Below are 21844 nucleotides of genomic sequence, written 5' to 3' on the forward strand. Positions count from 1 at the left end.
GACGCTGCACTCGGTTTTGCTTCGCTAAGAGAAACACTCACAAAAAAGGCCCCTGTCATCAGCACTTTTCTTTGTGGGTGTAGAGGTGCAGCATTTAGTGGCCTGTTGGGACTGTCCAAATCCTCAATCCCAACCCAGCTACCAGTTCTACGGCCTGTGTTTGTCATCCATCGTTGTCTCTCTGCTTCATGTCAATTTCAGTTTTGTGTCTGATCCAATCGGCATCCGTGAGGTGTATGCTTCCTTCTTTCTGCTAGCTGTTCCCAATGTCACTTTTTACAAGTTCAGAACCTTGAGAGGACTTTTTCTTGACGGATTGTAGCTGTGGCCGTTTAAGTGTGAGGAAGTCTGCGTTTCTGTGGCGTTTTGTAGGCATTCATTTGAGGCGTGTTGGTTGTAAAAGAAACCTTGAAGTTCTGTTGGAGAGAATGGCTTCCTTTAAGCTGGATTTTCTTCCAGAGATGATGGTGGACCATTGCAGTTTGAGTTCCGGCCCAGTGTGAGTATAGACTAAATCTTAAGTTTAATTTAAGGCTCATTTAGCATTGTGTGTTTGTCACTAAATGAGCAGAAAATGTATTAGTCTGGGCATCCTGCTTTAACAGATTTAATACATTTTATGTCATTTATAATGCTGTAATGCATCATTCAGGAGCTATATGGTATGTCTGATCTATCAGAAAGAGTCTGTCTGGAACTGATTTTGTATGTTGCATATACTGCCACATTTAAAAACCAAAAGGAAACTGGATAGAGGAATGCATGTCACATGAACATGATTACAGCATTTTTACTTCTGATACATTAAATACTTTTTTTACCTGTTGCATATTGCATATTTTAAGTTAAAAGTATTTTGATCAGGAGAAAATGGATGTTTAAGATTTAAGAGGGTTAATAGAATATGATCCTAGAAAGTCAATTTTGTGAATCATCTCAACAGTCATAAAGCACGCTATAAGTGTTTGTTCACTGGTAAAATATGATATTGCTGAGCAGTCTTAAGTGACTTCTGTTATTTTTATTTGTAAATATGCTGCAGGATTCTTGAACAACATTCAAGTATAGTACAGTGGGTTATAGAAACAACGTTTGTTTTTTGATGTGTTAAGTGTTGCTTGTTTTTCTGTGAGAGTCTCGCAGTAATGTTTTATAAGTACAAAGGGAAAACGTAATCCCCGGAGTGGAGCTAGAAAGCGCTGACTACTGACATAGTTTTTGTTTTGTTGGTGTCCTGTACTGCTTTATTATATTGCCTTCTCTCTGCTTGTGTCTAAACCACAACAAGAAATGAAGATTATCTGTTCATGTTGAAGTCCACTGAAGTGAAATTTGTATTCGTTTGAGCCAGCGGTAGGTGAGACGTCAAATTTATTTTCTCTTTCCTCTCATTTATGCATTTAGTGTGTTCAGTTAATAAGTTTCCGCATTCTTGTTCTAAAGCAGTGCTTTAACACTTCAGTTTTTGTCATTTTAAACCGCTCCGTTAGTCTTTATTCATTTACAACATTATGGAACTGCTCACTGGCTAAAGTAGAAGTGAAACCGAAATAATTCAATATCATTTTGAGTTACGATGGAACATCATATCCTTTTCTACAGCATCTTTGCTGTCCCGTGATCATCCAGCGTTCCAATGATCCAGAGTGGAGGATATTGTGGAGAATCTGTGTTAACTGTTTGTCTGAACAAGTTCTTGTTGTTGGAAAATCAACAAAGTGGAAGGTTTTATTCGCTATGCAGTCCTCAGATCGATACACCATTAATCTGGCTTTTAGCTACTGGCTCTATGTCAGCGGCACAATGCTGTGTTTATCTTCGAGTGGTCTGTCACTCCACTGATCAGCAGCTGCTAAAGAGAGAGATGAAGCGGTGCTTCAGGCCTGTCCAATGACATCACTCATTGTTTTGTACTTGTGCCTCATTCTCTGTCAAGCAGACTAAGCCCTACAAATTCCATTGAGATTTATCTCTGAATGTCTTTTTCACAAAAATAGTTCTTCTACAAGCAAGTAGTTCCTGATTAAAAATGTATTTGTGCATGACCGTTTTTAAAGTAGGAAAGAATAATTTCTGATGTTAGCGAGGAGTGATTTGTTCTAAAGTGGCACGACGCGACAAGGGCTTGTTCTTAAAGAGGAAATATTACTATATCTTTAAAATTACATTTCATGCATTTGTAATGTTGCTGTGTGTGACTGTAATGGGAATGTGCTTGTCAAAAATTCCGTTTGAACAAAGTTTTGTAACCGTGTAATTGTTTAGTCTAAAACTAAGAATGGCCCAGAAGGTGGTCCAAAAACTTTGTGTAGGGACTATGTAATACATTTTAAAGACTGAAGAATGAAAGCTGTTAATGTGAATATTATTTTACATGTTCTTGTTGAGGAAATGCAAGCATTATGCTCTGAATGTCGGCTCGAAACACAGCAAAAGACTATGAGTCTTCAAATGAGCGTTAATGCGCATATGCAACATTAGTTACAGCACTACGATACAACGGTTTAAAATGAAGCTTTAGCATCGCAATGCGACCATAGCATCTAGAAGGGGGAGGTGCCGGTTTTAGCCGAAAGTTTTCAACAGACAAAATTTCTGTGCATCACTGAATTGTGTAGTTGCCGTCCTTGATATGAACAGGCCTTCTAATTATTTGTAATAACTATATATGCTTTTATGCAGGGTGCTGGTTTATGCTAGTTTGCTTTGCTGATCATTTGAAATGAGCTGTTGGATCATTTTAGCTGATGTTGGCTATAATTAACATGCAAATTAAGTTACAATGAGAAGGTTTCCTCCTTTCAGACTTGGACCATAGAAATGAATAGCCACAATTAAACTGATAGCTTAAGTGATTATGGGAGGGGCTGTGACGAGCGCACCACCGCGGTGGTAAAGTGCCATGACTGTGGTGAACTGCCACCGGCCGTAGTGCACATCACTGTCATTTTTATTAAACTTGTATTTGGCACAGTTGCGATAAGGATTGCATTTATAGCCTTTCAGCTGTGGACGGGTTTATTTAAAAGATTGTACATTAACACAGAACTTCTTGGCATACATTTCCGTTGGTGCGTTCGAGCGCAGGCCTGCACTGCAAACCCCCGATTATTCTGCAGGTTCTGCTATGGATCTTGTTGTTCAATGAACGGTTACAGTAAATCAAAACTGGCTTGGTGTCAGAGCTTGCCGCGGTTGCGGAGAGGAATGTATTAATTTCCTTTCAGAGCACATCTTCTGAATTTAGTGCAGCTGTACACATTTTAATATGGACAATGTCAACACTAGTTTTGGAAAAGTAACGATTTTTTGGCAATCTGAATAGGAAAGCCAAGGTAGTTTTAAACAGTTTGTTTCAAATGGAATTCTTAAGGACTGGAAGTCTGTAAGACTCACTGCAACAAGAGCTTTTTTATTTCACATTTAACTTTCTTATATCTTCATTATAAGATAATAATATCATGACTTCATTATTTACTGATGTTTATTTAAATGTTTTATGTATTGTAATGTGCTGTTTCACTAATGACGTTTCACAAATTGTGCAGTAAACATGGTGACATGTTTCATCCTCATTTATTTGATTTATTTCTAAAAGTATTTCAAAAAGGTCTATATTTCTCTTCCACTTGTGATGTGGTTGCTACATGCAAATATAATATAAATATCACTTTTATAAATATATATTTACCAAATCTGTTTAGCACTGCTCTGTTAGTAAAAAGAGCTTGTAATTATAACGTTCTCACACTTGGGGAAAATGTTTTCATAAGAGACACAGGCTATTTTGGCTCTCGCTCTAACCCTATTGGTGTTTCTTCCCAATAGAACCAAGATGAACGGGTCCCTGGACCACCCGGACCAGCCCGACATTGATGCTATCAAAATGTTTGTGGGTCAGATCCCTCGGTCGTGGTCAGAGGATCAGCTGCGCGAGTTGTTTGAGCCCTACGGTGCAGTGTATGAAATCAATATTCTTCGAGACAGGAGTCAAAACCCGCCACAGAGTAAAGGTACCTGATGGTCAATAAGCCCAATGAGATGAGATGTTTCATGTTAGTAAAACATGTTTATGGGAATAATAGGCACTTTTGGTTTATTGAAGTTTTCCTTCTCTCACGATTCGCAGGTTGTTGTTTTGTCACATATTACAACCGTAAATCTGCTTTAGAATCGCAAAATGCCCTTCACAACATGAAGATTCTTCCAGGGGTGAGAAGATCATATTTTTTTTCACTGTGGAAAGTTATTCTCATGTGTGTCATTCGATGAGTTGGTCATGTATTATTGCTCTTACAAATGCATCAAATCTGTAGTATGTTGGCTTTATTAAAGCCTGTACAACTCACCCAAAGGAACTGTTACTAACCCATTTGAAATGTTTATTCCTCATGGGGCCTGAAGCTTGTCAGTGTTCGTAAGTCACATGTTAGTTCTCTCTGCAGATGCATCATCCTATTCAGATGAAGCCTGCAGACAGTGAAAAAAACAATGGTGAGTTTGCCACAGCATTGTGAAAGTCTTTCATTTATAAACAGCTTGAGAAATTTTCCACAGTGACTGGCAAACAGGCAGTGGTGTATAATATGCTTGTCTTGTGTTTCAGCTATAGAAGACAGAAAGCTATTTATTGGAATGATTTCAAAGAAATGCAATGAGAACGACATCAGGCTCATGTTTTCTCCTTACGGTCAAATTGAGGAGTGCCGCATACTCCGAGGCCCTGATGGACTGAGCCGTGGTAAGAACTCCAGAAGCGAAAATGGTTAAATCTTCATTTAACCTTACAGTCAAGCGAAACCGTTCAATAATTCACTCAGATCTTTACTTGATGGCGCACTAGTAAACAAACCGTCTTGCTTACGGTGATGGAAGTTATTTTGAGACAATTTTCTGCATTACGTATAGCTGTACATACCCACCTGAGAATCATTATTGGGTTAACAGGGCTCAATTGGCTCCTTTCAGCCCAAATTAAATGCTTTAATTTGTACCAAGCACATCATGCCAACAGGGTATCAGGGTAGGTTATACAAATAGGATTGTGCGCAACAAATGGAGAACATATGCAATGTGTCAATATAATCATCCTGTCTTCAACCTCGTCCCTTATTCTTCCAATGTATTGCTGTCAGTTACCTGTGGTGTAGGGGGTTGCTGCGATTAAGTCAACCAAAGTGTAACCAAGGGAACACAATGTACATGAAGCCCACGCTACTACTTTTAGAATTCAAAGCAGTGAACACGCATCCCATCACCATGGGAACTGCTTAAGTGTTGGTCACAGAGCTTAATGACTTTTGCCCATGTAGTTTGAAGGACACTTCACAAGAACCTAGTGTTTCTGCATGACCTCAACACCAGACAAGAAGTTGTCTATATTTAAGGCAGTGTAAATGAGCAATAAATCCTGAGGTTTGTGTCCTTTTGTGATCTGCTCTTATGATTAACTCTTTTTTTTTTTCACAGGCTGTGCCTTCATCACATTCACTGCGAGACAAATGGCGCAGTCTGCCATCAAATCCATGCACCAGTCACAGACCATGGAGGTAAAGAAATGCACCATTATGAAGTTTAACTAAAAAGATTAAGCATGCGAATCGAACTCTCAAGCATAGAATTCAAGCATATTCCGAATACTCCGAATTTAGAAATGGACTTTAATTGCTTGAAACGTTGGGAACCGCATTTGGATTTGCTGCTTGTTTCCCTCAGGGCTGCTCTTCTCCCGTTGTTGTGAAGTTTGCCGACACACAGAAGGATAAAGAACAGAAACGCATCGCTCAGCAGCTGCAGCAACAGATGCAACAGCTCAACGCTGCCTCCATGTGGGGAAACCTCACAGGACTGAACTCACTGGGCCCACAGTACCTTGCAGTGAGTGCACACACCAGATCTGCATTATTGCACACAGATGCAACAGGGTGCATGAAATGTAGAATTATGCATGTAGAATCGCTTCTTTAAAAACCGTAAACCTCCATTGAGGACTTAATGTATTGCATACAGAATTAAAGCCTTTAAATTTGGTAAATGTGAGCCGTTTTGTGCTCCGTGCAAACTGTACTTTTTTGTTGCTCCATTTACAGTAGGTACTCAACCAGAATGATCCTTCTGCCGTCTCCGCGGCGGTACTTTGATGTGTGTGGAGTGTTGACTCTTGTTTACCGCCGAGTGGCAGTCTTTTCACAGATCTTCACCCAGCGCGAGTTGACGCGTCAAGCTCATCAAGAGTTAAGAGGTTTAGGCGTAAAAGACAAACGCTGTACAATATCAGTTACAACAACTTAATGGTCCAATCAGTAATATCCAGTGCCAAGGTTGCTAATTGCAACCAAGCGCTCACTGCACCCCTCCCTTTCGAAACACTATGACGGCTGACAGAACGTGGCGAATTACATGCAAGGGGCCCGCAGTTTGTAGAAAGAAATAGCTCATTCTAAGGTATTAAAAACATAATGCTTCATTGTGTAAGCTCTTTAAACACCTCGAAGACAGCTATGTTATTATATTGCATTTCTATCAATAGATCATCCCAAAAATTACACGCTAATAACTATATTTAATACTAGTCATAAATACATCATTTCATTTAACAAGGATCAGGTCAAGTCAGCTTTATTTATATTGCGCTTTTGACAATTTTCATTGTTACAAAGCAGCTGTACAAGAAAACATTGGCAATAAGCAAAACATATAAGTCTATGCAAGTATAAACACAGGTCAAATATCAGATAGACTATAAATTCCTATATGCAGTGTTAATTAAATAAAACTGTAAAATTCTAGCAGCCCCCCCGGCCAGGCAAACAATGCAAAACAGTATGCAAACTGTGGCGAGGAACCCAAAACTCCATTGGAGGAGAAAAAGGATTAGTGTTTAAAATTTAAATCAGCTCCTTGCATTCACTCAATGCTTTATTCGATTTGATTCATTTTCTAAAGGCTATAAGACATTTATGGACAGTTTTTGATTTTTTTCATTTATTGCTGGGTTAGTTTGTAGCTCAACTTCTGACCAGATAAACATCTTATTTGGAATGCATTTTTAAACGGCATGAATACTTTCAAGTATACTTTCCAGTTATCTGAAGCCTGCACTACAAAAGAGGTATTCAGTGCTTTGTTACTGCTCACACATCAACCCCCACCTCCTACTGCAGGAAGAAATCGCTCTATAACGCTTCCCCGAAAACTCAAAAGGAGCTTATTGAGAAGTTTTATATTTGAATAATAGAGCTTTTTTACTTTATTAAGTCCTTAATTAATAAAGAAGATATGAAGACATTTAATTATTTGTCATTTAAGAAGATATTCAAGATGCATATATTATGAAAGCTTACCCTCGAGTAGGGTTGTATTAAACTGTGGAACATTTCAAAACCAATCAAACGGTTCAACAGTTTGCTGGTATAAGGACAGACAATACGGTACATGGTTATTTTTTTATTATAAGAGTGTGTTCTTATAACTATCGGACATACACAGTCACTTTAGACTGGCAGAAAAAATTATCCTTATGAACCTCTGGGATCATAAACAACATGTTTGTTCTAATGATTCAATTATTACTTTACTACGTCCTGCATTTGGCAAATTTTCTGCCTATACGCAGTTTTTTTATTATAACTCAAACATTACAGGAGGCAACAAATTATAGATCAAAAGGAATTTATCACATTGAGTTTCACAGTACTGAAGGTGCAAACTCCCTTTGCGCCTCCTGGCGGACATTTCGCGACCTAGTTTCACATGTAAATGTTTTTTAACCGCTGCCCTTCCCCATCCCGGTAGTCTGGTTGACTACCTACTGCAAATTGTAATGCATTATCATTTGCATCTGTGTTTAAAATGTAGGGTTGAGTTTGCGACCCTTTATTATAGTTTTAGACAAATAGTCTGACTCTTTAGAAAGGATGCTGTGTTTGCTGTGTTTGAGCACATGGGCTACAAGTCTATGTTTGGCCATTATTTAGCTGCTTCTAATTTGGTTTCTCATACTCAAGCCATTTCTTTTGGTCATCTATAATTGGAGAATCTAAAACTATACGTTTTCATTATTGGCCCGTGCCAACATAGATGTGAAGCCCTGTTTGAACGTGTTAGTGCTGCTTCCATGGGTGTGCTGTGAAAACCTCTTCAATCTTCATCTTTCCCTTTTCTGTATCTTTTCAAATCACTCATCACTTATTAACCCTTGAATTCACATTTCCCTTTATTTCTTTACCACACATGCTCCTGCTTGTCTTAATCTGCATTGTTGCCTGCTTCTCTCGTCTTGTCTCTTTCTCTCCCCCAGTTATTTTCCTTTATTTCCTCTTCCTCTTTTACCTTGTTCCTCGTCCCCTCTTCTCTCTCTCCTTAAATCACAGTCCTGGATGCAGTCCTGACTCTCTCTGTTCTCTGTTTTGATGTAATGTCTAGCTTTATTTGCAGCTTCTCCAACAGTCTGCATCCTCTGGAAATGCACTCAACAATCTCCATCCAATGTCAGGTGAGTACCATTCAACCCCAGGTATAATGCCTCTTAGTCAATGATATTGAAAATTGCATGCCCACAAATCAAGGGGTTAAAAGGATGAGTTAAAGTCCAGGTAAAGAGAATACTAAGAATTATTTCTAAACACATAACATATGTCATAAATGTATTGCTGAAACGCATTACAAAGACTTGGAAGTATATTGTACTGAATTATGGAGTTAAACCGTTAAACAGTTTTTCACCAATTCTCTGTTCAGGATTTTTTGGGTTGAGATAAAACTCAGAACACATTTTAATGTCACTTTACTCCAACTTTAAGGTTTAGAAATGGTCAGCATGAATGGATTGTACGTATAAATGTGTGTAATGCCATTCTCAATGTGTATTCAGTACATGTTGTATATAGGGCGACTAGCACTATTAATTAGTTGTTAATAGCATGCAGTTTATTAGTGTTTATAAAGCACATATTCCATACTCTACATCCCTAATCCTTCCCAATACCTAAACCAAATAAGTACCTTACTAACTATTAATAAGCAACAAATTGAGAGTTTATTGGGGGAAAAGTCGTAGTTAATGGTTTGTGTAATAGAGAGAATTGCACCCATACTGAAGTGTAACCCAAGTTTGCTTTCTTGGCTATTTTCAGAATTTGTAAGCACCATATTTTTGATCTATTTAAATTGATTGACATAATAGCTATAACACGAAAAAAGGCTGATAACATACAGTTAATTGATTATCTGCTTGAAGGCTCCAAGTTCAGTAATGTCTGATGCAAACTAGCTAATGTAGCTACATGTAAACATGCCTTTTCACCGTGATCTACTTAAGTGACTAGTCAGCAAGTGATGTATCGTGTCAGCCACCAAAATCCTATTTGTGCATTCCTATATGTACGTTTTGTTGTATTTGAATATTAAGTATGAATGTGTGGATCTGTGTCAGGTCTGAATGCCATGCAGAATCTGGCTGCATTAGCAGCAGCTGCGAACGCTACACAAGGAACCCCCACAGGTAGCAGTGCTCTGACCACCTCTAGCTCTCCCCTCAGCGTCCTCACCAGCTCAGGTACGCCCTCTGGACAGCACGCTCAATCTGCCTGGGACGCCTTCAAGGGTTGGTCCTGCTTTTTAATCTCCTCCTGCTCTTAACTTTTGCTTCTTGTAGGACTTGTATGTAAAATGTGACATAATGTATGCTTTGCAGACTCAAAACGACTGTAATGTTGTGAACATCTGCTGTTCGTGCACCAGTCCACTTACTGTAGCTCTTAATATTTCCATCAGTTGCGTCATTGGCAAATGGCTTGTTGCATGCCAAAAACATTATTACTCTTTGTATCTGCTTTTCTTCTCTGTTTGTTACATGGCATTGTGTGAAAGATTGAATAGTCTGATAATGCGTCGGAACTGTTTTTTTCTGCCCCACCACAGCGGGTTCCTCTCCCACCTCCAGTACTAGCTCTTCTGTGAACCCAATGGCGTCTTTAGGTGCTCTTCAGTCTTTTGCTGCCGGCGCTGGCGCGGGTCTCAACATGAGCTCACTAGCAAGTAAGAACCATTGTTTTAAAGAAGATCAGATGAGTTTGCTGGAGTTAATTTAAAGTCTGATATTTTATTATCTTGCCCTTTTTCTGTTGTCTCTGAATGACGTTTCTCTGTGTTAGAAGTTTTCCGTGGACACCCCGTGTGTTTGTGTGTCTGAATGCTGAGCTGTGTTTATCTGTCTTCAGGTATGGCTGCTCTGAATGGTGGTCTGGGCAGTGGGGGTCTCTCGAACGGCTCTGGTAGTACTATGGAGGCTTTGACTCAGGCAGCCTATTCTGGGATCCAGCAGTACGCAGCTGCTGCTCTGCCCAGCCTCTACAGCCAGAGTTTACTGTCCCAGCAGAACGTCAGTGCAGCTGGAAGCCAGAAGGAAGGCGAGTACCTGGTTTCTGATTAACTTTAATCTCATTTTTGGGTCGATGTGAAATCCTCCTCTGTTAAATAGAGAACTATACTGAAGTTAACTAGAAGGGGTGGCTTTTACAAGATATGTGTGTCGGCCCATAATGCTTTTCATTGTTTGTACACGTGACTTTTGTTATCACCTTCTGAAGATTCATTCTTGTTTTAAATATGCTGCAACAGCCAGTCACAATCAGAGTGCGGGTAAGATATCATGATTATTTTCCACGATGTCCTTTTCTTCTAAATTTTGATTTATCTGAAATGTGTGGAGATCCATACCAGCTGCTCTCTGGAAATTAACTGGAGGAATATTCCATGTTAAGAGTCAACATCTGTGTCTTGCTGTTAGTTTGGAAAATCATTTTGGCTAATCCTTTCATTTGTAGAAGTAATGACGAGTGGGATGACCTCTTACAACACCTAAACATCACACATTGTTTCATTCAACAATTGTATTTATAACATGGTCTGTTTGAATACTGGATTCTGATTGGCTGGAAGGTGTATTAAAACCCTTTAACGCACGGGTAGCTCCGGACAGTTTGATTACATTTGAGATTACCTTACAAAATAACCATATTTTCACCTGTTTAATCTAAAATAACACTAAACATCAATAAAAGCTTTAACTTTGCAAATGACCATGGTATATGCAGGCTAATCCACAGCTAGCCGTGTGTTAAAGGATTTTAATGCACTTCACATCGGGTGGTTCTTGGCCTCCATCTCGTGCATTAAAACCCTTTAATGCACGTCTAGCTGTGGATTATCCCTTACTTGCCAAATACAAGCTTTACAATGTTTTATGCTAATGTCTCCTGAACTTCCGTTTAAAATTCATTTACTTTTCTTTACGGTGTCGTCCTTTGTTTTTATTAACTAAAGGACTTCTTAGACATGCTGTTGAATACCACCAAAAAGAAGTTATACTTAACATGGGATATTCCTTTAAATGGGACAGTTCACTCAAAAATAGAAATTCTGTCGGTTTACCCAAAAATAAAAATTCTGTCATTTACTCATCCTCATCGCCCAAAAATTCTTTTTTTTTATCTGCAGAAAATGATTTGTTCTTATGAACACAGAGAAATATATTTGAACGAATGAATGTAAACAAACAGTTATTGGCCACCAGTGACTTCCATAGTATATAAATGACAATGGCGTAACTGTGTCCTACATTCTTTAAAATATTTTCTTTTGTGTTCAGCAGAACAAAAAATGTATAAAGCCATTTATCCGACTATGGTAGTCAATAGTGGTCAATAACTGTGTACATTTAAAAATTCACACAAATTTGGATCTCGAGGGAGAGTAAATTGAGACAGAATTATTATTCATGGGTGAATTTTAACTACTCGACAATATATATAAATGCATTATAAAAAAAATTGGCCTATGTGTAAACCTCTCTGTTTGTCTCCCTCCTCATGTTTTTATAACAGGCCCCGAAGGTGCAAATTTGTTCATCTACCACCTGCCACAAGAATTTGGTGATCAGGATTTATTGCAGATGTTTATGCCTTTCGGCAATGTTATCTCAGCCAAGGTCTTCATTGACAAACAGACCAATCTTAGCAAGTGTTTCGGTAAGCCATGCACTAAATATTTAGATTTTCCAGTTCTGAATCCGAACTTTAGATAATAGGTGACATGGTCATTGGTCACTGTGTAGTATCTAAGTTTGTTTTTGTATTATAGGCTTTGTAAGTTATGACAATCCAGTTTCATCCCAGGCGGCCATTCAGTCAATGAATGGTTTTCAGATTGGAATGAAGCGTCTGAAGGTGCAACTTAAACGATCCAAAAACGACAGCAAGCCATACTGAGTGATTTGACTCTCAGATGGACTTGGTTTGAAAATGTTTTTCTGGTAAGTGGAGTGTGACGTTGGAAAAATAGAATGACCCCCACCTTAACCCCTTCTCCCCACCTAATGCTTCTACTTCTGGCCTTTCCTACATATTTTCTCTTTTAACCTTAAAAACAGAAAACATGCAAGTTGTTAACATTTTTAAAATTTGTTTCAAAATGGCTTGTATTTTTACATTTAAATATGATTGTTTTGTCTCTTAAATTTTTTCTGGTGCCATATTACGAGTTTGCTGTGTATAAATCTTCGTCAAAGGTTGTTGCACAATGAAAGCCAGCCTGTGTGACTGCTTTCAGTCCCCTAGACTGTTGATCCGCACAGTCAGACCCCTGTAGGTGTTCTCCTGTTTTTACACTAGACTCTTGTAGTACATTCGGACCGTGTAATGCTGATGCCTACTACAAAGCTGCCTTTCTAGAAAATGGAGGTTTGCTGCATCGGTGCAAAAGATAATCAGTCACCTGAATATTGTTTGGAGCATCTGGAAGGTCAGGCTGCTCTCCACTAGGATGCCTTTTTATTTAATTCATTTATTTATTTCACTAATTTATTTATTTATTTTTAAAAATGTATCTGTGTCTTCACTATTGGGGTATTATAACGTTTGCTTCAAAGCCTGTTTGATTTTGTTCTGCTGGCGGGCTCAGATGGCAACAATATGATGCTGTTGTTTGTTGGTTTTGTTCACATTCATATTTCACGTTTTAAAGGGACAAGCACTACAGTGTAAAATATCATATGTTAATATGGAGAACGGTGGGTCAGTATTGGTAGTTTGCTGGAGATGCTACACTTACTCTCAGGACATTTTCACCTTTCTGTCAGACCAAAACTTTGCCCGTCATTCTACTCTTTAAACTCACCTGGTATAGTTGTCAAATATAAATGAGGCTTTAAGAAAAGCTATAAGAATGATGAAGCACTCCATCAGTTATTTAAATCTAAAACAGAACCTTCTTTTTGACCCAAGATTTTCATCCTTTGGAAATGCATTTTTTTGTCAAATGCTGAATCACATGGTAGCACATGGGTTTTAAAATGGCATTTGTATAAAGTTTTTTGAGTAATCCTCAAGACACACACACACCTATTTGGGTGATTTTTATTTTGGTTGTCATTTATATGCTACACCTCAATTCCGGAGATTGGTGTTGAAGCTTTTAGCAATATTTCCATCTTGGGGAAAGGTGAGATATTTGGTGAATTTTGAAAAGATGTTGCCAAGAACAGAAAAAAGCAGGTTTACTAATACTTACGTCATTGCCACTTAATAATTAACAATAATTTAAAGAAGTGTTCAAGATTTTTCTCATTGTTGCGGGTTATTTCCTTTACCCATTTACTTGGTATATTGAGACAAACCCTGCAATCCTGAGACACTCATCCGTTTAAAGAGTATATGACTTGCTCCTTGCAGCTCAGATTAGTTGATGGCAGTAAGTGTTTAAATTGTAATCAAATGTTAACGTCAATCTTGAGTCCTGCAGGATCGTATGGTGTAGAGTGTTTTATGGACGCGTAGGAGAAAACATTCTCCAGACAGTGTATATTACTTAACTATTATGCCTTTTCTATTTTTATAGAGGTTTTATAATATTGCCTAAATATTTCTCTTAATTAAAACAGTTGTTTAAAAAAATCATCACTCAAAACATTCAACAGTGTTTTTGTAGAATCAAAATGTGAAGTTTTGTGAATACATTCACAGATTGTTTGAACAACTGATGTGTGGCCCTTTTCGCTAGATGTAGTTTGTTGTCTGTTTAGTCCAAATTGAATGAAGAACTGCCCAGGTGTAGCTGGGATGTTTTTAAAGGTCTGACAGAGATTCACGGTTCAGTCTAAAGTTATTACTTGGAGATGATGCACAACTTAAAGTCAAAGTAAATCTTACATTTATGTAAAGAGATGCTGGAAAGTGCTTTATCACGTTTGATTTCCTCAAAACACAAGTCACGATTTGTGAAAACTGTATTAGACAATTGTCTTAGATGTTTACCTCACTGTTGTTTGACACGCTTGTATTATTAACAGTGCTTTTTATTTCTCAAATGACTTATTTTGCACTTTTGCAAATCCGTCAGTAAATATGGAGACATTTTGGAAATTGGGAAATTTGAGTTACACCGAATCACCAAGCAGTAGTATGGTGACGTACCGATCTGTGAATATTTGTTTTCATCCATTGGACAAGTTTTAGACTGAACCCAGGATTTTAGCCACTGTTCAAATGTTGAGATGCTAGTCCAGGGAATGCCCAATCCCTGATCTGTGCCTCTGTTCAAATACATAACGTAAAAATTAGAAACCCTTGGACGTGTCCAAGCGCACCACGAATCACCATTTTGAAAAATCCAAAGATTCTTGTGAACTTGTAATAAACAGGGATTTTTGTTTGTTAGGCAGAATCTTTTCATGGTGTTGTTACATTTTATCCAGAGCAGAATGGCTGACGTTTGTGTAAAGGTCTGCTGATTTGTGCGCCTTAAAATGGCTCACAAGTGCAGAGTAGTTCCACTCTAATGTGCCAAACACATCGAGTCTTAAATTACTGTATACATTTATTATAAAGCTCTGTTGTTCTCTCTGTGTTCATCATGTTTATCCAGTTCTTGTCCTTCACTAAGTGAAATGTATTGGAATTGTATCCATTTGAGTTCCCCATGGCAGGTGTTTGTGACTAATAATCAGTATGAGCAGCTCCAAATATGCATTATTCCATAGTCCCACACAATTCAAGTTGAAGCACAAAATAAAATGACTTTCAGTCAAAGAGTTGAAATATTGAAGCACAATTTCTTCCATTTCTCGTTCTTTCCTTTTTAGCCTAAAGGGAAAAATGTTGTAGTGAGAATTTTTAAATGTTGATGATGAGTGTTCATTTTATTTCAGATGCTTTGGCTCTGAGGTGTTTTTCTTTTTTGAAACAACATCAGTATTCAATTGTGTCGTAGCTGTATTAGACCGGCTGTTTCGTGTCCCCTGGTGGTGTTCAATGTTATTCCCCTCTCTTCACTATTTGGCATGGTGCTTCCCTCTCCCTCCTCCTTCCCTCTTCATTGTTTCCTGTGTTGCATTCAGCGTTTTGTGTTTAGATGATATGCACCTTTGAAAGTCCCTCCCCATGCAAAAAATAATCATTCATGATTTTCTTTTTCATCCCTCTCCTTTTTCCGTTGTGCTTTAACCTAGGTTTGTTATTCGTTTTTTTTGTTTTTATTCTAGATATCTTCGTGCCCGTTTGTCATCGTTTGCCTAGCATGTTGATGTGACGTCAAAGTTCATCGTCCAGTCCGTTGTCCTCTTCGCTTCTCTGGCGCTTGAAATTTCACACTTGACCTTTTTTGTTAACTTTTGACGCTGTTGATTACTTATTTTGTTTGTTCCTTTGTGTGATGTTCATTTCTGTCATTTGTGCTGCCAATAGGGAGCGCTAGAAAGACTGCTGATGTGTAAAAAGTTTCATGAAAATCGTTCGGCGCAAAGAGTCTATTTTTCTAGAACGTACAAACATAACCACTAGATTTTGCAGAAGCTTTTAATTTTCCTTGTTTAATTAGTTTTTCTTGATCAATTTTTTATTGTTTTAAAGCAGTCTTCCTAACGCTTCAGATTGTACTCCTTTTTGATTTTTGTTTTCTCAAAGCAGCCATTCAGTTTATAGATCACTGTTGTGTGTTCAAGTGTGGGTGTGTTTCCCTCTTTCTCTCACATGTAAGTTCTAAACCTTTTTAGAGGATGTGTTCGTCACATTTTGCTGAAATCGAGGATAAGCTTTGTAATTTTGTGTTAGGTTAGTTGGCATGATGTAATTTTGGGAGTTTCTATTAACAGTGTGACATTACAATAGACACTTGAATTGCCTTTTTTCTTTGTGTCGAGCCAGTACAGGCACATGTTTTTTTATTTCCTTATTGTGTGAAAATCAGGATTAGTCTGAAATAAAGTGCATAGAATACGCAGAGTTGAATTTCTTGTCACAGGTAAATATTAAGCATGCATGTTTTTTGTAAGTGCACTGAAATCCTCAGCAAAATGTGATTTAGTTTTGTTTAAAAAAAGTTCAGACGAATAAAGTGGTGCCAAAAGTTTTGCATGTTGATGTTGGTCACATTATCAGTATGTTTCAAGTCATGCTATGACACATGTTCTACGTTCAGAGACATGACCGTGTGTTTTGGTTTAAAGTGGTCACTTACAATGTGTTCTTAAAATTAAAGAGGTTTTCAAATGAGTCATCACATGAAATAAGTGACCATGCCTACAACAGTGAACTTATTATTTTAAGATGTATTGTTTGATTGAGCATTTGTTACAATCATACATCTGTTTTACACTTTTATTTTGTTTGTTTATCATTTTACATTTTGTGTTTGTGATCAAAAGTTGTGGACTGCGTAGTAGAGCTCAACTGCAGCTGAGGGGGCAGCCTTCTAATATCCATGTTTCCACGAATGAAGATTTACATTTAGTATTCTTCTCCCCTTCATTTTTTTTATGCAGACAGACTTATAATTGGGGTTGAGGTGGTTTGTTTTCTATCTAGAATTTTAAGCTGCTGTTTTGTGAGTTTAAATGTACTCTGATTTCCTGTGGGATGTTTGTCATTATTGGTACAGAGTGATTGTATTTAACATTTAAGATTTGTACAGATTTTGCTTTTTCTACTTAAGAACTTCTGTTTCACAATGTAAATCCCGTTAGGTAGAGCATGTAGACCATAACACATGACCAAACATCAATCAAAAAATTAAGTCCACAAAACAGCCTTTAAGTTAAAATTTTAGTTTTTTGTCATTTAAGTTGTGGTTTTCATGGAAAGTGTAGAGAGTGCCGAATTTCTTAGGTGTCTAAAACAAGTGTGTTGTATGAGTTTGGTAAAGGATTTTTCATGCTACTGTCTCAACAGAAATATAGCACAGTGGAAACTCAAAGCCGTTAACTGCTACTTTAGTATATGTATTAAACTGTTTGAAAACATTCACACACATTGTTTCTGAACTCATTTTTAATAAAGAAATCTTATCATACATTACAATTGTTTTGTTCAAATGGCCATCTTTGTTTTTTGATAATCATTAACTGTGGACAAATGAAGTGACCGAGATATATCACCATTGTTTTAACTCCTCAGCAGATACTTTTATCCAAAGTGACTTCCAAATGTAAATATGAATTTTTACTGCAATGTTTTGTGATATGATCCTGTTGCAGGGCAGTTTGTGCTTTTTAGATTATAGACCATATAATGTCAAAGTAAAGTAGCAATTTGTGTGGGCTATAGTTCTACCATTTATATAACTTGCACTGTATGACTCAATTTATCACTTTTAGTATTAAGAATATAAAGTAATGGCCCGTCATTGGATTTTTGGAACATTGCATCTTAACACTGATATTATAAACCGTGTCAGTTATTGTGCCTAAAAAGCATAACCTTTAAAACTGATCACAAAAATTTCGCTATGCTTTGCATCTTAAAGTGGTTTACAGTAAATTAAGACCTTTGATACTGAGTGATAGTCTCTATTTTGTGTTTATTACAACATGACCATGTATAAAGTGGTTCAGTTTAACTTTATAAATTAAAGATGGGATAAATGAGTATCTTACAAATACATGTAGTGTCCTAAATTAAAGGATACGTACAGATTGATAAGTATGTTTGTTAGCTGACGATGGAACCCATGATCTTTGCACTGTTCTCAATGCTCTATCAAATTGAAGATCAATCTCTGCCAAATTGAAAATCAAGATTGAACACAAATACAAAAAAGCAAAATTAAAACTACATTGTGTAGGTCAAAGGCCAAATCAGAGAAATGTCCAAAAAATCAATTTATTCTATCCATTGTTTCAGCACTTTGATGGGTAAGTGTCAGAGTTTACTGCTGGTTTTGAAATCACCATCCACAGCTTGAATGCTCAGAGGAGGCAGATGGTTATACTTGGGGCTGATGTTCATGTGGAGAGATACTGTGTATGGATCCAGACTGATGATGCGGTGAAGGTCTGAACTGTCCCTCTGCAGCTCCTTGAGACTCTTATCAGCTATCAATCTCCCATCATGCATTTCAGAACAGTCCACGTTCTCTGGGTACAGATCATCACCTATGTAAAGAGATAAATTATTTAATTTATGCCATATTTAATTCATCGGACTAGTAAATCTTACTGTTATGGTTGCATTTATTTTGATTAAATTCACATGTTTCTGTCGGTGAGTTAGGTCACTGATTTAATCATTTTTATCCAAACAAAATAATCACCTGGCAAAATAAATATGTTGCCGTTGTCAGACATAAGGTTAATTGGCAGCCATTGCTCACATCCCTCCAGAGACCTCTGACAGGCAAAGTGATGCAGCTCCATGAGCGAAGGGAAGCGGCACATTCGTCCGAGGTCATAGAGCTGCGGTGGCGCTATCCATATTTCCCTTGATTTATAGCGATGCAACACTTCAGAGGGAGTGGACCACTGAAAGACAGGACAAAAGGGTTATTTATGAACAGTCAAGCATTTGTTGGATTGAATTAATTCTACTACGACGAAGGCTCTGTTTGTAACCTGACGCCGAAGACTACAAATGTTGCGAATTGAGACCTGACTCGAATATTAAGATAAGTAATATTCTCAAATATTGAGACTCAAGACAAACTACTGGATGATTTTGCACAAAATTCTAATATCATAAAATAAAGCTACTACAACAAATAATCCCTTTTGAATTACACAATTTTTTAAAATACCAATAATATTGTATAATATAGGGTGACCTTATATTTTTACACATTTTATCATTAATCTCATCCAAAAATATAACACTAACTAAAAAGAGGAAAAAAATGTATACTTAAATTTTAGCATCTTCAGCGTAGTCACCCTTTGCCTAGAATTTGCTAAACTGTTCTTAGCATTTTATTAACCGACTTTTTAACTTATCAACCTGAGAAGTCAAGTCATCTCATCTATTTTATAAATATTTTAATGAAAGAAACTAATATATTGGCACAACTCTTTTTTCACATAACTAATTTAAGATATTTAGACATACAGTGAGGGAAATAATTATTTGATCCCCTTGATGATTTTGTAAGTTTGCCTGCTTAGAAAGAACTTAATTAAAACATTTTTATGTTAGGTTTATTTAAAGGTAGAAACCGAATATCAACCATAAAATCAGGGGAAAAATGTTTATAAACGTTATAAATTGATTTGCATGTCAGTCGATTAAATAAGTATTTGATCCTCTACCAACTAGCAAGAATTCTGGCCTCACAGATTGGTTATGAGCCTACATGGACAAAAAATTAGTCCTGTCACTTTAAGAAAGTACTCCCAGCTTATTATGTTTATAAAAGATACCTTCCAACAGAATCTGTACCTCTCACCAGCATGCTCAAGATCAAATAGGTTTCAAAGGATGTCAGGGACAAGATTGTAGACCTGCACAAACCTGGAATAGGCTACAGACAGAAGCTTGGTGAGGAGGAGACAACTGTTGGTGCGATCATTTGGAAATCGAAGATATAGAAAAGAAATATCAATTGCCCTTGGTTTGGAGCTCCCCGCTAGATTTCCCGAATGGGGTAAAGATGATCATAGGAAAGGTTAAAGATCAGCCAAGAACAATATGGAAGAAGCTTGTTCATGATTTCAAGACAGTTGGGACCACAGTTAGCAAGCAAACCATTGGTAACACGCTAAGCCACAATAGATTGAAATCCTGAAGCACCCGCAAGGTCCTTCTGCCCAAGAAGACCCGCCTGGCTAGTTTGAAGTTCTGATGATGATTCAGAAAAGGCTTTGGAGAAAGTGCTGCGAGTCAAAATTGACTCCTGTTTTTGGAGGGAGAGAAATGCTATCTGACCCACAGAACACCATCCCTACAGAGAAGCACAGTGTTGGAAACATTATGCTTTAGAGATGTTTCTCTGCTACGGATTCAGGATGACCCGAGACAACCCAAGAGTGTCTTAAGGAGAAGCATATTGAATGTCTTAGCCAGTCTCTAGACCCTAGTCCTTTAGAAAATTTGTGAAAGGCTAAAACTCAAATTTTCTGAGCGACAGCCAAGACACATCAAAGATTTACACATTGGCAAACCTGGTAAACAACTATCTGAAATGTCTTATCTCTGTGCTTGCCAACAAGGGTTGCTCGGCCAAGTACAAATTAATGTTTTGCTCAGGCATGAAATACTTATTTCACCGACTGAAATGCAAATCAACTTATAACCTTTATATGAAAAATTTCTTCATCTCTATCAGTCAAAATAAACCTACCATAAAAATTATAGACCCTTCATTTCTTTGTAACCAAGCAAATGATTATTTCCCTCACTGCATGCCTTCAGATCAAAAGCTTTTTAGGAGCATGAAAATATCCATCAAATGACCCTGAACTTCTCACCTAGAAATATCTCACCTTAAAGTGAGTTATTTCCTTCTCGTCTTGAAGAGTATATGGAGTCTCCTGCAAACAACAGATGTAAAAGGCAGTGTCGTATCTCCTGCCGTACACACCCGTGGGAGTCAACCAGTTGCCCCACTCATGCAGAGCCCAGATGTTGGGAAGACACTTCAGCTCTTTGCACATCTTGATAAAATTAGCAGGGTTATTGATAACTAAAGATCTCCACTTAGACAGCACGTCTTTGTCCCACGGTGAGCTCAATCTGGTGATGGCTGGTTGGGTGCCATTGTCATTTGCATTAACGCTACCTGTGTTTAAAGAAATGCTGCTTTCCTCGCATTTGGGAACGACCAGGAGCACCCCAGACTCCTCGAAGGTCTCTCTCACGGCACATATTCTGAATGCCACATCTCCCGGTATAGTAGATCCCAGTTTAACTCTGTCAGTGGCGAAAATAGGTGGCCTGGTCTCCGGTGGCTGTCTCACGACTCCAACGCCGTAGTTGGGCGCTTTAAGGAAGGATTTAAAAATGTCCTGCCACTCGCTCGAGAAGTCGGACGAATCCACCGTACCCCCTGGAAACACATAGGCATTGGGCATGAAGCCGCTCTTACCGCTTCGTTTCAGCAGCAGGACTTCATAGTCAAACGCGGATGTGTGCGGTATACGGGACGGAGCAGCTCTCAGACACTCCGCGCTCTGAGCGTGTCTCTTCCCGGCCGCCAGGATCACCGTCGCGGCCTCTCGCCAGTGTTTCAACGCTGTGTTCATTGTGGACCTAACTCACATTGTTACTGTAAACTCCGTGTATGCAGAAACTTTCAACTAATCATGACATGACGTCAAGGACAATATAGAGAAAAACATGTCTAAAGTTCTGTGTTTGGGGATGGAGCGCCACCTACGGCATGGGGTGAACGATAGTTTTCCTTATCATTTAACAACGTTTGATGTTTGCATTCATCTCATTTATGTTTTAGAACCCAAAATATAAAAGCCTCCAAGTATAAAGCTCTAATTCTAAAGAATTCTGTGATTCGGGATTTTAGGACCACAAACAACTCTAGTCGAAAACATCTGTGCAACATTTAGATCAAGTCTAGTTTATATCGGAAA

General features: G+C 37.9%; 2 protein-coding genes across 12 annotated transcripts in view; one reads left to right on the top strand and one right to left on the bottom strand.

Moving 5' to 3' along the window:
• celf1 (cugbp, Elav-like family member 1) overlaps positions 1–17349 on the top strand; it is a 36773-nt gene extending 19424 nt beyond the window's left edge. For 2 of the 11 annotated variants that reach the window (XM_079458806.1, XM_079458801.1), the window contains 14 exons: positions 3829–4013; positions 4130–4212; positions 4446–4494; positions 4607–4741; positions 5470–5549; positions 5716–5877; positions 8437–8494; positions 9434–9604; positions 9922–10038; positions 10221–10409; positions 10621–10641; positions 11886–12029; positions 12142–12313; positions 15539–17349. In XM_079458806.1, the coding sequence (XP_079314932.1) occupies positions 3836–4013; positions 4130–4212; positions 4446–4494; positions 4607–4741; positions 5470–5549; positions 5716–5877; positions 8437–8494; positions 9434–9604; positions 9922–10038; positions 10221–10409; positions 10621–10641; positions 11886–12029; positions 12142–12269 (1515 nt within the window). In that variant the 5' untranslated portion in view covers positions 3829–3835 and the 3' untranslated portion in view covers positions 12270–12313; positions 15539–17349. Of the gene's footprint in view, positions 1–3828; positions 4014–4129; positions 4213–4445; positions 4495–4606; positions 4742–5469; positions 5550–5715; positions 5878–8424; positions 8495–9433; positions 9605–9921; positions 10039–10220; positions 10410–10620; positions 10642–11885; positions 12030–12141; positions 12314–15538 lie in introns of all 11 variants that reach the window. The other 9 variants (XM_079458802.1, XM_079458807.1, XM_079458803.1 and 6 more) reach the window with 6 other exon arrangements.
• Positions 17310–21643, bottom strand: nudt19 (nudix (nucleoside diphosphate linked moiety X)-type motif 19). Its single transcript, XM_079458903.1, has 3 exons — positions 20741–21643; positions 18583–18790; positions 17310–18424 (listed from the first exon to the last, which is right to left on the bottom strand). Exons 1-3 carry the CDS (start codon positions 21497–21499, stop codon positions 18192–18194), a joined length of 1200 nt encoding a protein of 399 aa, XP_079315029.1. The 5' UTR covers positions 21500–21643; the 3' UTR covers positions 17310–18191.
• Between the last annotated feature and the right edge of the window lie 201 nt (positions 21644–21844).

This window comes from Barbatula barbatula (assembly GCF_947034865.1).
Source record: "Barbatula barbatula genome assembly, chromosome: 1".
Taxonomy (NCBI): Eukaryota; Metazoa; Chordata; class Actinopteri; order Cypriniformes; family Nemacheilidae; genus Barbatula; species Barbatula barbatula.

What these genes read in the sequence shown, in the direction of transcription:
- nudt19 (XM_079458903.1), bottom strand. Translation starts at nt 21,499, where the DNA reads ATGAACACAGCGTTGAAACACTGGCGAGAGGCCGCGACGGTGATCCTG. An exon ending in AGGAAATAACTCACTTTAAG is followed by an intron (nt 18,791 to 20,740) that starts GTGAGATATTTC and finishes CCTGTCTTTCAG; the next exon opens with TGGTCCACTCCCTCTGAAGT. An exon ending in CAACATATTTATTTTGCCAG is followed by an intron (nt 18,425 to 18,582) that starts GTGATTATTTTG and finishes CTCTTTACATAG; the next exon opens with GTGATGATCTGTACCCAGAG.